We start from the raw sequence: 14,717 nt of genomic DNA on the forward strand, positions 1-14,717 counted from the left end.
ATATTTCTTACTGAGAAAGGGCAGCCAAAATTAGACAGAGTGTTCAGGGTGAGAATATACCATGCCTTTGTGTAATTACACACTAAAAATGTGAAAAGAAAGTTAAGTAAGAAATGCCAGATTTAAGGCTATCCAATTCACCCCCTTATTACATTAATTACATACTATCCCCCTGCCTCCTCACCCAATCTCAGTCTCCTCACTGCATTCTCATCCCAGGCTCCTTGCCCAACCTATTTCAGTATTCCCAAATCTCCCAGTCCGCCTCCGATCTCAGTCCTAAACTCCTTGGCCAGCCAGTCCCAGTCTCCCTCACCTCCTTCCACTATACTGCAATACACTGAAAGGTCCATAGTGATACCCAGGTCTTTTGATTAGGTATGATTAGTTATTTTAGAACAGTGGTTCTCAACCAGGGGTACACACACGTCTTCTAGGGGGCACATCAACTCATCTAGATATTTGCCTAGTTTTACAACAGGCTACATAAACAGCAGTAGTGAAGTCAGTGCAAACTAAAATTTCATATAGGCAATCTTTTGTGCATACTGCTCTATATACTGTACATTGATATGTAAGCATAATATTAATATTCCAATTAATTTATATTGTGATTTATATGGTAAAAATGAGAAGCAATTTTTCAGTAATAGTGTGCTGTGATATTTTTATGATTGATTTTGTAAGCAAGTAATTAGGTGAGGTTGAAACTCGGGGGTACACAAGATAAATTAGGTTCCTGAAAAGGGTACAGTAGTCTGGAAAGGTTGAAAGCCAGCGTTTTGGAATATATCAATATGTATAAGTAGTTCAAATTGTTCTTTCCAATACTTGTTACTTGCATGTCTACACTGAATTTCATCTATGATTGCTTTGCTGCCAAAAACAAAAAAACATTTTGGAACCAAATGACATTTGCAAATCATCAAATGACTCTGCTTGTATGTCATATTCCTTTCCCACAACCCTTTGTCTTTAGCAGGGACTGTCTCTTTCTGTATGTTTGTGTCACGCCTAGACAAAGGGGCCCTGATCTCAGATGGAGACCTTAGAAACTGCTGTAACACAAATAATTAATAATAAATAGCTTTGTTCCATCCCTCTGGAGAGGCTCACTCTCTTCTCTAGCCTTGATGAACCTAAATAATGTTTTCTTAGTGCTTTTCACTAATGGCCTGTCTATACAGGAAAGTCATACCATGTAAGCTAAGGTGTGAATTGAAACCAATAGTTAGGCTTGGAAGGATTAGATTTTTGTTGGTAAACATGAATTCCATTGTACACACATAAACCAACAAAAATATAGATTTCCATCAATAATTTACAAACAGGCTAAGTAACAGAACTGCAGCTTGAGAATTTGTTTGTTTAAGGCTACTTACTCCGTATATTTTGACTTGTGATATTAGCAATTTGTGTATGAATATTCACAAAGCTTTAACTCTTTGAATCTCAACATCTACAGTCATGAAATAATATCTGACCGCCTATAAAATAAACCATCAATATTATCGACCAAAATCATAAAAAAATAAAAACAAATTCTGAAACACAGACACACGGGAATAAAGCTTCGGGGGGACACCAGGTCTCTGGTGGAAGAGCCTTTTATCCATTCTATGTTGTTTTGGAGGGATTTAAATTCCCTCTCCCCAGAGCTACTTTTCGTTCAGAACAAGAGCGTGCCCACAGGGGGTTTGCACTGGTCTAACTCGACCAGCTTAACCGGTACAAGGTGTCCATGGACACCGCCCAACAGTAAAGCCCCTGGAAGGTCAGCCCTGGAGACTCTCCGGCTGCGCCCTGCGCTCTAGCCCTGAAGCCCCGCCCCGAGCGCTCCGCATCGCCCCTGGAGCGCTCGGTCCCGTGCTCCGTCCCCCCCGAGCCAAGACGCTGCTGAGCGCTGCCCTCCGGGTGGGGGGCGAGCAGTCCCTGGCCTGTACCATTAGCTGCTGCCGCAGGGTGCGCCCCCGCAGAGCGCAAAGGATTCCCTCTTTCCCCCCCCGACGCATGGTGCAGGCCACAGCCACCCGCACAGGTGTGGCCAGTGGAACAAACCAACAGCAGGCGACGGGGGTGGCGGCAGCATCATAGGAAGACGACGCGGGACTCCGCAGGAGCGGCCTCCGCGGGAGATTGAAGTGTCTGCGCGGCCGCCGGCCAAGAGCCCGTGCGAGACGACGACGACGCGGCGGCGGCGGCCAGGGAGAGTCCGAGGCTGAGCCTGTGCGCCCGGCCCGCCCCTCCCTCCCTCCCTCGGTAAGTGCCAGTTACTGCGCAGGAGGGGGGGGGGGGGATTCAGGCTGGAACCAGCGTCTCGGCCGGCGGATCCCCGCAGCTGGGGCCGCTCCGCTCCGCTCCTCCCCCCGCAGGCGGGTCCTGCTGAGCGAGCGAGGCCAGACCAGTCACCAGAGCCCCAAGTGACGCGCCGGGCGCCTCCCGCGCTCCGTCTGCGCGCCCCCAGGCCTAACACCGCTGCCGCTCCGTCGCCGCCCTCGCGCTGAGGGCCTTCGTGGCACCCACCGCTTCAAGCAGCGCGCCACCTAGAAGGCGGGGCGCGCGCTGGTGGCTGCAGTCAGTCAGCTCGCGCTGGGCGCTGCTGCTCTGCCAGCGCGGCCAAGGCCTGGCGGGTAGAGAGACTCGGCAGGGGCTGCTCCAGCCCGAGGGCGGCTCTGGTCTTTTCTGACCAATAGCTATTGGGCGTGCGGGGTTTTTTTTTTGTGGGCGGGGGGCAAGTGTTTCAGGCTGGTGCTGTCCCCTTCCCCCGCCCATGTGAATCTTACTGTGTGAGGACTTGGGCGCTCCAGGCTTATTTCAGTTCAGGACTCCAGCTGCAGGGCAGCTGCTTTCATGGTCGCCTAGCTGGCCGGCTTTATTGGCCTGGGTGCCTAGTCTGACGGACTTCGAAGAGACACAAAACGAGCAAGCCCTGGGGTAACAAACTTGTATCTGATTGTCTGCCTCCCTGGGTGCATCCCCCTCTCACAGCCGAGATCATTCCTTGCCAGGATTGTGACTCCACCACCATCTTTGGTCTCTCCTGAGAGCCCCTCGCTCTTCTCAGAAATATTTGTACTGGCCTCTCTACCACTAGGCTATTGTCCTGCTAGCTCGCCTTTGCTTTTCCTTAAGGCAAAGCTCGAATGAGAGTGAAAACCCTTCAGGGGAATGAAAAAGGAAGGACACTTACGTCAGGCAGAATGCCAACTGAAAGGGGAGAAACCTCCCACGAACGTTATGGCTGGTTCTTGTAATTTGCTAGGCCTCACAGCAGTCTAAGAGTGCAATACAGCAAGCATGTAAGGTACCCTTTTGATGGAGGGTGGACCGTTTTGCATTGCTTTTTGAGAGCACCATACTTGGAGTTTCAGTAATTGTTGACATTGCAGGTTAACTGGTACAGTACTTAATTGCCAACTGTGCTGCCTTATACAAGTTAAAACTGCAAAGAAAATGGACCTTTCCAGTTGTCTTGCCCCTGGGCTGACCTTAGGGTTTGTTTTTTTAATGTAAAAAAACACTTGTGAAATGCCAAATGAAATGTAAACCAGTTAACTTGTAATGGAATTTAGATGAGGAACTGTACCCTGCTTGTATGACAATGCCTGAAAGGCATATTGCATTTCTGATTGAACTAGTAAAATTATGTCCGAGGAAGTCCCAGCAGTGCTTTGCTGTAAAAAGCAAGACAGGGACTTCAACTAAGCAAGGAAAAAGCCCCGCCCCCGGCCCTGTGTTACAAAATCCTGACCTGCCCTTTTTTCCCCTCGAGCTACAGACAACACTAATATGGGAGGAGTAACAAAAAGAATCGAAACCTCAGGGTGCACTGGGCATATTGCTAGACCTGATACTGAAACTAAAGTCCGAAACTGTGAAGTATTTAGAAAGAGGGCGGGAAGAGTCTGATATGCAAATCTAGTTCACTTACTGGAGTAAGCATTTTGCATCGAAAAGGAGGATTGTATTATGCTGTTTCGACGTCATGCCATAGCTGCTGTGACTTTTTCATACTGAGCTCGTCTCTCCCTTCTCTAATCTCCGTCCTCCTATAGGAGGAGCCTTTCTGGCTCGGAGATTCCACTCCTCTCCCACTGTGCTCCGACTTCCTGCTTCTCTAGAACTACAACTCCCATAGCAACCTCTGGCATCGGTTTGAAAGTGAAAACAAACTTTAGGTTACCATTTCTTGGTCGTAGTAGTAGCCGATGTCCTTTCTCTTTTGTTTTCAGCCTTGCAGCTTGGGTGTGTACAAGAAGAGCCATCGGTAATCGCCCTGATTCGGATCCAGACCCCTCGGGTCACTTTCCAGAAGCAGCTGCCGAGCCCTCTAGGAAGGCCAGGAAGCGACTCTTTTTAAGGAGCTAACAATCTAGAAGATTATGCTGTAAAAGTCCGCCCATGGGTCCCACATGCAATTTGACAACATAAGGCGAGCTGCTGTCCCGGGAAGCACTCTTCACCCCTACCGCCCTGCTGCGGCCGTTTCTTTTATCTACCCCTGAAGCGGCTCACGGGATTGTCTTGCCATGTGGGGCTAGGAGAGGTGCAGCGATTCTCTGCAGTATTAAGCAGTAAATATGGAGGCTGCTAGCAAACCCGATGGCGGGGAGCAGAGTCATCCCGGCAGCGGCGTGGAGGCTCCTAGGGACGCTTCTATGGACAGCTACTTGAGATCTCAGGGTTTATATAGAAAGCGGGTTGCCAAGGATGGATCCTGTCTTTTCAGGGCTGTGGCCGACCAGGTAAGTAGTTATTTAATGTAAGTAGTGAGAACCACTGCACATAAACGCCGGCGATACCTGGGGAAGAGCGTAGGAAATTGATCCTATTAGTGGGTGTTAGGGGGAGTCGAATAAGAGCCAGTGAGGATTAAAGGAACAGACCTGTGCCAGGGGAAAGCACCACATCAGGAAGGGAGGATCAGGAGTTCGACATTTTAGTATGTGTATTCCACCTAGAGCATTTAGGATGAAGTTTTGAACTCCCGCGGTGTATTTTTAGTGCAAGATTAGCACTAACTGGGAGTAGCCACCTTGTATGAAAACCATCTAGGAAAGAGCTTTAAAAGCCTTTCCCTGCCTTAGATTGTGTAGGTGAGTTGCTGAAGTTTTGGAGTAAGCTAATCATTATCTTCATGTCAGATTTCCCCCCTCACTCCAGTGAAACAGTTTTTTGAAAAAGTGGCAGTGTTTATCATCCTTGTTTAAATATAAACAGCAGTGGGAGGATTAGTGCTTCAGATTCTGACCCATGTCTCCTGCTCATTTTGAGTGCTGTTGATACACTACTCACATAATTTTTCTGCCATTAAACTAACATTTAGATTATAATTCATTGTTTAAATTTATTTTCGTGGTGGAAGTTTTCTTGTATGGTGGCGATACAGGAAAAGGGGGAAATTCAAAGTCTGATGGACAGCTGCTACACTGTTAGTTCTGTCAGATATTCATTTCATATTAAATACTTTTATTTCTGAATTTACTGTAAACTTTGACTTGTCATTTAATTTTCAATAAGTAACATTTAATTGCATGAAGTTGTCAATTCTGAAATAAATAAGCATCCAAATTAATTTAAAAAATGGATTATTTTCAAGCTTACATTTAACCTATATTCATCACATCATCCAATCATTAATTTCCATCAAAAGTCTTAAGAAACCACAGCTTCTCTCTTCCTCCCTTCCCCTTCCCTCCCCCTGTAGGTGTTACACTGTCAATCTCGGCATATTGATGTTCGGAATGCCTGTATAAATTATCTTAGGAAAAACAGAGAAAAATTTGAAGCGGTAAGTAAATGCTGTTTTTTTTCTGAAGCATTTTCTTTCTCTTTCTTTTCCTAAGTCTGTCCTGCTGTTTGTAGCAGGGTTTCTAATAAGTAGGTCCTTTGTAGGTAGGTGTTTAAAGCAAGTGACCCAAAACAGGAATTGCTGCTTGTTCACTGTGTTGGGTGAAAAGCACAGTCCACATCAGTTACTAAGCTTAACTAGTTTAAAACTTTAAAAAGAAAATTTTAGGGCAGTACATCATCACCTTAATCATGCATAAAATATAAATAAAACAAATGGAGCAAGATAAAGTAATGATCCGTTACCTAGTTTTGGAGTGCAGGCAGGCTGTTTCTGTCATCAACAGGTCCATGCTGGTCTGATCTGGTGAGTGTTCTGCATTTCCCCTCTCCCCCCTTTGTTATATACACATTCTTTATACTTTGTCTCATAACATCATTCAGGCACAAATTATTAAAACTGCCTTATCTTTAAATATTCTATTCTATATAGCATACAGTAATAACACCCCAAATCCTTCTAATACATTATTACTTGTCCTTCTAAAACTCTAATGGACATCTCCTTATCTATCTTTTTTTAACCATTGCTACCCTCCTCCTTACTCAATCCAGCCATCTTTTCAGTGCTTTCATGTGTTCCATTATTTTTTAAAACAGTTTTCTTATTCTTGCATATCTGCTTCTTGTGGCCTTGGAGTTGCTATTTAGCTAGATTTCTCCAGCCAATATACATACTCCCTAGTCTGTCTTCGTAGGGAGATCCGCACCTGGTTAGTATACCAGACATATTTGTCTGGTTTGCTTTGCCTCATCATCTACACAGACCAAGAATCCATTGACGATAAGACACAAACCATCTTTCTGGGTCTTTTTTTACAACCTTTGAAATTTTTTAGCAGATTTGAGAGCTGTTTTCTTGTAACGCTGTTAAATATGTAATACCTACTTCTCTAACACAGTTCATTATACATTTCTTTACAACTAGTAACTAGACTCCCTGAGCTTGTTGGAAGATCTAAATGTCTTAGGATACGTCTATACCGACGGCAGCAAAGTCACCGCCGTCAGATCGATCTTTCCGGATTGATTGAGTGGTCAATATAGACCCGCTCAATCGATCAGGAAGTTGATGCAGGAAATCCACCCCCTCAAGTGGTACAGCACCGTGTCGATGGGAACGCGGTTCCTGTCAGCACAGTGCAGTGAAGACGGCGTGCAGAAGGGAAGCTCAGCAGTTGACGGGAGTTACGCAAGCTATGCAGAGTAGCTTGTGTAACTCCGGTCCATTGCCACCGAATTTCCAGGTAAGTGTAGACCAGGGCTTAGATTGTGGCCCTTCTTTTTTATTTTATTTTATTTATTTTATTTTATTTTATTAAAATGTGTACTAACCATAATAAAATAAAAAGCTCTTGAGCCCTAGGTTTACTGTGGTATCGCACTAGACAATTAATTATTGAAGAATGTTATCACTTACTTTATAGCAGTTATAATATAATTATTTTCATTATGTAAATAAATTCTCACATTTTGTTGAATATTAGATTTTACCATGACTAAGACTGAGATTTGACTAATGTGGTATCATGGATATTAATGGATTTTTTTAAAGTGACTTCTTTATTTTATTATGTGGAGTTTTTTAAACGTGTAAGAAATGAAGTTCCCCACTAAGGGGCATAAAGTCTAATTCTTATGAGCAATTTATAGTTTTATAAGGAATGATATGTTCATGGATGTATATTCTGTAATTGCAAACCTCTGAAAAAAATCATGGAGCATGATTTTATATCCTTGAATGTTCCTATAGTAGCATTTGATTATGGTAATCCAGGGTGGTATCAGTGGCATTTAGATGTTTGTTTGCATTTGAGAAATATTTATTGATAAGTTAACTTATGATAAGAGGTCAGTGCATGAAAGAGTACAATCTGTTCATGCTCTAATTGATGTGTTAACTTTCACTCTATAAAGGTCACCAGTGGTAACACATAAACACAAAGGCTCCATTGCCCACTTGTTAAATTTTCAAGCAAGTATCTTTATGCTTTCTCCCATGCTGTCCCATGTGCTTGGGAGGTGTTCCTTGCAGACACTACAGATCTTCCTCATTATTCTTTTTAAACTCTCCTTTCCCGAGATGCCTAAAAAAACCTTAAAAGTTAGGCTTTGGTGTGCTGAGACCAATGCCCATCCTACTGACCAATATTACCTCATTGTTTCTTTGTATTCCTACATCCGTCTCTCTGTATCCATCTGTAGTCTCTTGTCTTATGCTTGGTCTGTAAGCTCTTTGTGATAGGGACCATCTTTTTGTTCTGTGTTTGTATAGCACTTAGCATAGTGAGGTCCAGGACTAGGGCTCCTAGGCATTTTGGTAATACAAATAATAGTAATAATTTAATAAACTATTTGCTGTCATATTTTTACAGTTTATAGAGGGGCCATTTGAAGAGTATTTAAAATGTTTGGAAAATCCACAGGTATGTATTACTTAATTAAACTTGCTTTATAGAATATAAAAAACTATTTAGTTTGTCTGACGGCTTGAAATTAGTTTGATATCTCAGTGCATTATATCTGGATATACAGAACATATGTACACAGACACATTTGATATATGCATACACACACTATTTTGGAGTTTGAATTTTTTTCAGAAAAAATTCAGTCTCATTCAAAAATGACAGTTTTGAAAGATCATAAAATTACCTGTGGACAGATGCTTACTTCTATATTTGTTTTTTTTCTTGTGTGGTATGACAATAGTGTACGGAAGAAGAGGGCCACAATTTCTTGAGCAGTTTTTGTTCCAATCTCTGGCTGTACTCCACACCACCACCAGCAGTCATGCCACAGTTGGCATAGGTGCTATCTTATTGTTAGTTAGGCCTCTGCTTCTCACATGACTGTATCTCTCTTGATGGTGTTTGAAACTTATGGAGTGAGAGAGACTGCTGTTCCAGGGAGCATTAACTTACGTACAGTACAATTGCTGTGTTATCCTGAAAGGGAAACATTTTTAAAAAAGAACCAAAGTAGTTTTGCTTTTTTTATTTTAAATATTCTTTTAAAACCCAAATGTTGCTGCCTTGTGCTAGCATCAAAAAAATGAAACTGACCAGTTTTCTTTAAACAAGCTTAAGGAAGTACAAATGGTAAATAAAAACTTAAACATAAATTCTCTCCGTTTGAGTTATCTAAGGTGCCAACATAGATGAGATTATTTTCTTCATTATTAAAAAATGTTTGTCTCCAGTTAAACATCATATTTTCAAAAAACCGAAGTATAGGGAAAATGAAATAACAAGAAATTGTGCAGTAACTACACTACTAAATCTATCCAATAAAATCTTTTTTTTTTTTTTTTAAGAGAGAGACATTTTTAATAACATATACATCTACTCATTTTCAGAGATCCTAGCATGACTTTTTTGCCATATCAAAAAGGTCATGAGACTGAATGGCCACTGAAGTAAACTTTTGTTCTCAGCTTCTAAAAATGATCTGCAAAGGAAAAAAATTGTTTGTCTCTTTTACTTCTTTATGGCCTTATCTGTGAGGGGGTTTTTAGTCACTGGTAGAACTGTAGTGATGTAGCTATATAGTACAAACTCCTAGTCTTGATACTGTGCACAGATGTAATCCATGACTTTCTCCCATACAGTATATCCCAGGGTAAGATGCAGTAATGTAAATCATGGTTTACAGTAGGGCCTAGCATGTGTACAGTAGAGGTTTCACTGATGTAGCTACATTGGTGGCCAAACCCCTCGACATAGACAAGCCCTGTTATGTATAAAAAAGGCAGGAAAACTCTTTCTTTAAAAATAAAAAGCAAAACAACCTGTTTTATGTTATAAAGAAGCCAAAGAGGACACAAGGTGTTACTATTATTCCTCTTTTGCCTATTTTCTGAAATTTAGTTAAATAGAAATTCATCTTTCAGCTTTTCAGTCCTAAGTGAATTTCAGTTGGTTTAATTTATTATGAAATTAACAAACTAAAAAAACAGGACAAGTTAAAACTAAAGATCCAGTCACATGTCCTACACCATTTTTTGAGGGCTTGTCTACACCAGGAGCTTGTTATGCACTAACTTGTGTTCATTAAAATGACCTGCATCCACACAAAACAATTTTGAAAGTGTACTGACTGGCAAGTTAATACATATTCTTTAATGCACTTTGAAAGGGTGTTAAGTTCATTGCGTATTGAGTTAGTGGTTTGAATCTGGCTATGTTGGTATTGACCACAGCTCTTTACCATCTGACAGCTGCTTGATCTTTGAGAAGCAAGATTTTAGTCTCATTTTAGGTACTGGTGGACAGGTGTGCACAGAAAAATAACACCACCAGAACAACGATTGTTATTGTTGACAATCTCTGCAGATAAGCCCAGGGAGTGGCTGAACAGGGAAATCTGAACTACATGGTTACCTCTGAAATGGTCCCTCCAGTTAAGCACTGAGGCACTCCAATAGGCATTGTGAAGAAGCTTGTGTTTGTATTGTGTGTCTTACTTGGAATGTGATTAAACAGAAGACTTGAATTCCAGGACACTTAATCCAGTACCTATCCTAATAACTAAATTCAAGAACAGGTTTTAAAAATATAAGTGCCAGGTTGCTCTGACATTACTTCTCTGAAGGAGAATTTTGTCTTTGCAACCCATTCAGATTTGTTAAAGGAATAATCAGGAGTAGATAAGAGAGAGCTGTTAGGATTTATATGGACTTTCCAAAAGTCTTTGGTAAAGTTTCTCACTGGAAGAATTTGGATGGTCAGAATTACTTCTCTGCTTTCCTCTTGCACTGGGTGGGGAATTGAGGGAGGTAGTAATTTACTGCAGCCCAAATGTGCCTACTCTCTGTCCACTTACTTATGGCAGAGAAGCCATGGCTGCACAGAATCTACTGTCCTCTGGCACCTGGACCCAATGTTCAGGGATGCTGTACAGAGGATTGTAGGTGGAGAGTGCGATGTATTCCTCTTTACATCCCATGTGGCTGTGGTAAGGTCAGCCACAGTCAGGCCCATAATTTGCAGTTACACTAGATAGAAACAAATTTTATAAGGGATGTTAACTATTGTGCTTCAGAACAATAGACCCCTAAATGCCTGATCCAACTCCCAGTGACGTCCGTGTTAGTCTTTTAATTGATTTTAATGGGATGTGGATCAGATCTTTGCTGTCTGGAGCTAGAGAGACTCTTCCCTCCCTACTTAGATGGCAATATTTTGTAATTGTCCAGGTGATTTATACCTTCTTCTGAAGCATCTGATGTTGGTCAAAGTTACAAACAAGATACCAGACTGGATGGACAAATGGTTTGTTTTTCTACGTGAATTCCTATGACTTGCTTTTTATAGCATATTCATATGATGTTGAATTTAAAACACCTATAAAAAAAGAAAAAAGACATAGCAAGAAAAAACAAAATGAAACATACTAGTTAAACTCTGATAGACATGATTTTCCTATTATCAGGGTTATAATCATGTATTCTTATTGCTGATTGACTTCAGGGGCAGGGAGGGGAGAAAGCAAATTCTTATCTCACTGTGATACTTACTGGTGCATGTATGCAGCAATAGCAAGTGGGCAATAATTGGCTGTGATATATACATTTTATATATATACAAAATGTCTTTTACTGCCATAGTATCTTAGTGCCCCATTGTATTTAAAAATAGAAATAACAGTGTGACACCTCCTAGGTTGCCTGGGAGACATCATAAAACCACCTTGACATTGTACCTTTGCCTAGGTTGCCTAGGTTGCCTAGGTTGACATTGTACCTTTGCCTAGGTTGACATTGATTTAAGACAAGGACAGTTTTAAAATTTTGACTTTTTCATATTACAACTGCTTGCCTAGGTTGACATTGTACCTTTAAAATTTTCTTTTCATTACAATTTGATGCCAGATTACATTCTCTGTAGTTATACTGCTTTATACATGATGATAATCTTTCATTCTCTGAATTTATGGAGAGAACAGTTGTGGAAAAACAACTTCTATACTCTATTCCAAGTTTCATAATCTATGATTCTGCTGTTCCATATTCCAAAATGAAAGTGAGTACACAAAGTAAAATCTTTGACTGAAATTCAGGCTTAGAATGTTAGATATTATCTCCTGATAGTGATTTTGTTTCCTGCTTATCCAAATGTGCAATAAAACTTGAGTTGTTTATTTGAAAAAATTTCTTTGATTTTCTTTTTCAATATAGGAGTGGGTTGGACAAGTGGAAATAAGTGCCCTTTCTCTTATGTACAAGTAAGTAAAATTTTAATACTATTTAATGAGTCATATAATGGAAAAAAATGTAACCTATTTCAATCAATTATATCTTGTTAATTAATCAGGTGCATATATGAAGTATTTGGTTAATAATTAAATATTAATTCATCAAATAAGGGATCATTCATGGAAAAAAACCTAAACTACGTAAATGAAATATTGTTTTCAAAGTATTCAGGTGAACTTTAGGTGCATGAAGTTGCATGTTACCTTGTGTGAGGGTCTATGCTGTTTGCATTTTAGGCTGTCAGTGAGACTCAGTTTTAGAGCCATGAGCTCTGGACCTATGAAAGATGATTGAATTGCTGGTGAAGACATGTTTAGCCTCTAGGGACAGACTGTTGGGAGTCTTGTTGCTTCATTACTTTTTGCTGGCTAGTTATGGACCAAATTTAGCCCTAGTGTAGACAGGTGCAACTCCACTGAAGTCGGTCGTTTCACTTGCTTGTACCAGAACTTTATCTGGATTTGTCTTTAGGCAGAGCCAGTTATCTGCCCTCATATCTGGAGGGGGAAGAATGGTGGTGAAATAAAAATAGATACATTGCTTTGAAGACAGGATATATTTGCATCCAGACCTTAGGTGGTAATTAAACACCGAGACAGACACATAATCAGGGAACCTTCTCTTCTCATTAGCAGGTGGTGGGAGGAGTGTTGTACTATTTCAGCTGCCCATAGAATTTTCCTGCAGAGTGAAACAGCAAGAATCCTTTCAGTTTCACACCCCTATTGGGAAAGAGGCAGCAGCAGAGTCACTGGCATGTTTAGTGTGGGAAACCTACAACCCGCAAAAAGAGGAGGAAGTGGTGGTGGTATTAAGTGGTGGAGGAAAAATGGTGTTTTTCTTCCCCATTTCTGGGAGAAAAAAGGAAAGCAAGATCAAGTATATATTTCCAGACATGGGGAGGGATGACTAAATGCTACACTTACCAGACACTAGTCAAGAAAAAATGGAAGATCAGACTAGTTTGTGGGGCCCCCCCTCCCCCCCCCCCAGCCTTTGTTACTGGCCTTTTTGTTGGTTGGTGTCTGGTAACTTTTTTTTCTAGATCTCCTGAAAAGAGATGGCTCCTCTGAAAGAGGGAAGAATTTAACTATCATAGAGATTTAGAATACATTTTTCCTTTCAGAACTCCTCCTGGATTTGCTTTTAGAATATTTTTCTATTTCTAAAAAATTACCTATGAATACATGAATGAATCTTGCAGAGTTCATTAGTGTTTCTGGTTAGATTAGGAGAGGAAGAAATTGAAAAACGATAGTGATTACTGAACAAAGAATTAAAATAGGTGGGAATTTTATCCAAAGGATAAATACAAAGATAATGATGAAATAAAGGTAAGATTGTGACAGAGATTGATATCAATGTGGAAATGAAAAGTGAAGATTGATATTCTCTTTCACGCCTGCTCTTGTGGAAGAGAAAAGGCAAATAAGACAGCATGTGGATTTTCCAGTTCTTGTTAGTATCACACTTGACATATTATGTGCTACTTTTTAGCTTAATAAAAATAAGCTTTTTTAAAATGCAAATTTGGGATATGCTAAATAATAATATAATATAAAATGGAATAGGTTGTTTGTGTTGAATCCTCCTAAGTGTGATATGGCAGAGCTATATCAGTTTGAAAAGCCGTCACTGCATCTGTGCCATAGCTACTTGGCAACATCATGCCTTTGTAAAAGGTGAATCTCAGTGCTCATGAAGCATGTGGGATTGACAGCTTTGGAGACGGAAATCCTTTAACTGCACAACAGTTCAATGTGGCAGGGATAGTCCAAGCTTCCTCATGCTGCCTCACCGGTGTATTTCAGCTTTGTTTTAGGAATAAGGAAGCAGCTCAGTCTCCATGCCCATTAATATATTATTAATGTTTGTATGCAAAGCAACAAATGAGTTGAAACTGGTCACCAAATTTCATTAGCCATTTGACAAAAAATGAAACAAAATTAAGAGGCATCTGTACACTATTATTTTTATTCCTTGACTACAGTACTTTAACCATTGTAAACTAGTGGTGAGAGAAGTTCTACCGGAATTTTGAATAGTTACTAGGGAGAGAAAGGGAGGAGCATCCTGAGTAAAACTACCTTCTGCTTTTGTCAGATTGTTAATGCTTTGCTATTTATAACACTGAATTTTATGGTCTGATGTTTGCAAGCTTAACTTTACTGGTTTCATTCAGAGAGATTCTATGTAACTGAATGTAATGAATTTACAGTTGTTCAGAGGGATAGTATTGTATTCATTTGCAAGGCTCACTGATCAAAATTCTCTGAATCCATTTTTGGAAAATTGAGTTTCTTTTTTTTTTTTTTTTTAAAAAAAGAAAAAATAAAGTGCCTAGTTTTCGTGTGTGTTAACCTGAAAACGGACATGTTTTGACTTAGAAATATTGCTTGAGTGCTGCATGGGAGTCATGGTTCAGTTGCCTCATGAACCCATTGTCCTGTATGGGGTGATTTTCCCCATGATATATGAAGGCCAAGGACTCCCATGATGCATTGCCTCCCCTCTCCAAGGGGGTAGACTATAGTGTATCATAAGAGATGTCCAACGACTGGGCTTAGAGGAAAATAAGAGCATGAGGCAACCAAACTACAGCACCCATGAG

General features: G+C 40.7%; 1 protein-coding gene across 1 annotated transcript in view; it reads left to right on the forward strand.

The window, feature by feature from the left end:
- The first annotated feature begins 2,897 nt into the window (after positions 1–2,897).
- Positions 2,898–14,717, forward strand: part of OTUD4 (OTU deubiquitinase 4) — a 38,753-nt gene continuing 26,933 nt past the window's right edge. The window contains exons 1-5 of the mRNA XM_067551951.1: positions 2,898–2,934; positions 4,233–4,745; positions 5,708–5,791; positions 8,226–8,276; positions 12,029–12,075. Of these exons, the coding sequence (XP_067408052.1) occupies positions 4,581–4,745; positions 5,708–5,791; positions 8,226–8,276; positions 12,029–12,075 (347 nt within the window). The 5' untranslated portion in view covers positions 2,898–2,934; positions 4,233–4,580. The remainder of the gene's footprint in view (positions 2,935–4,232; positions 4,746–5,707; positions 5,792–8,225; positions 8,277–12,028; positions 12,076–14,717) is intronic.

The sequence above is a fragment of the Emydura macquarii genome, unplaced genomic scaffold (genome assembly GCF_026122565.2).
Source record: "Emydura macquarii macquarii isolate MOO-44397 ecotype Brisbane River unplaced genomic scaffold, CSIRO-AGI_Emac_v2 contig_1363, whole genome shotgun sequence".
In the NCBI taxonomy this organism is placed as follows: Eukaryota; Metazoa; Chordata; order Testudines; family Chelidae; genus Emydura; species Emydura macquarii.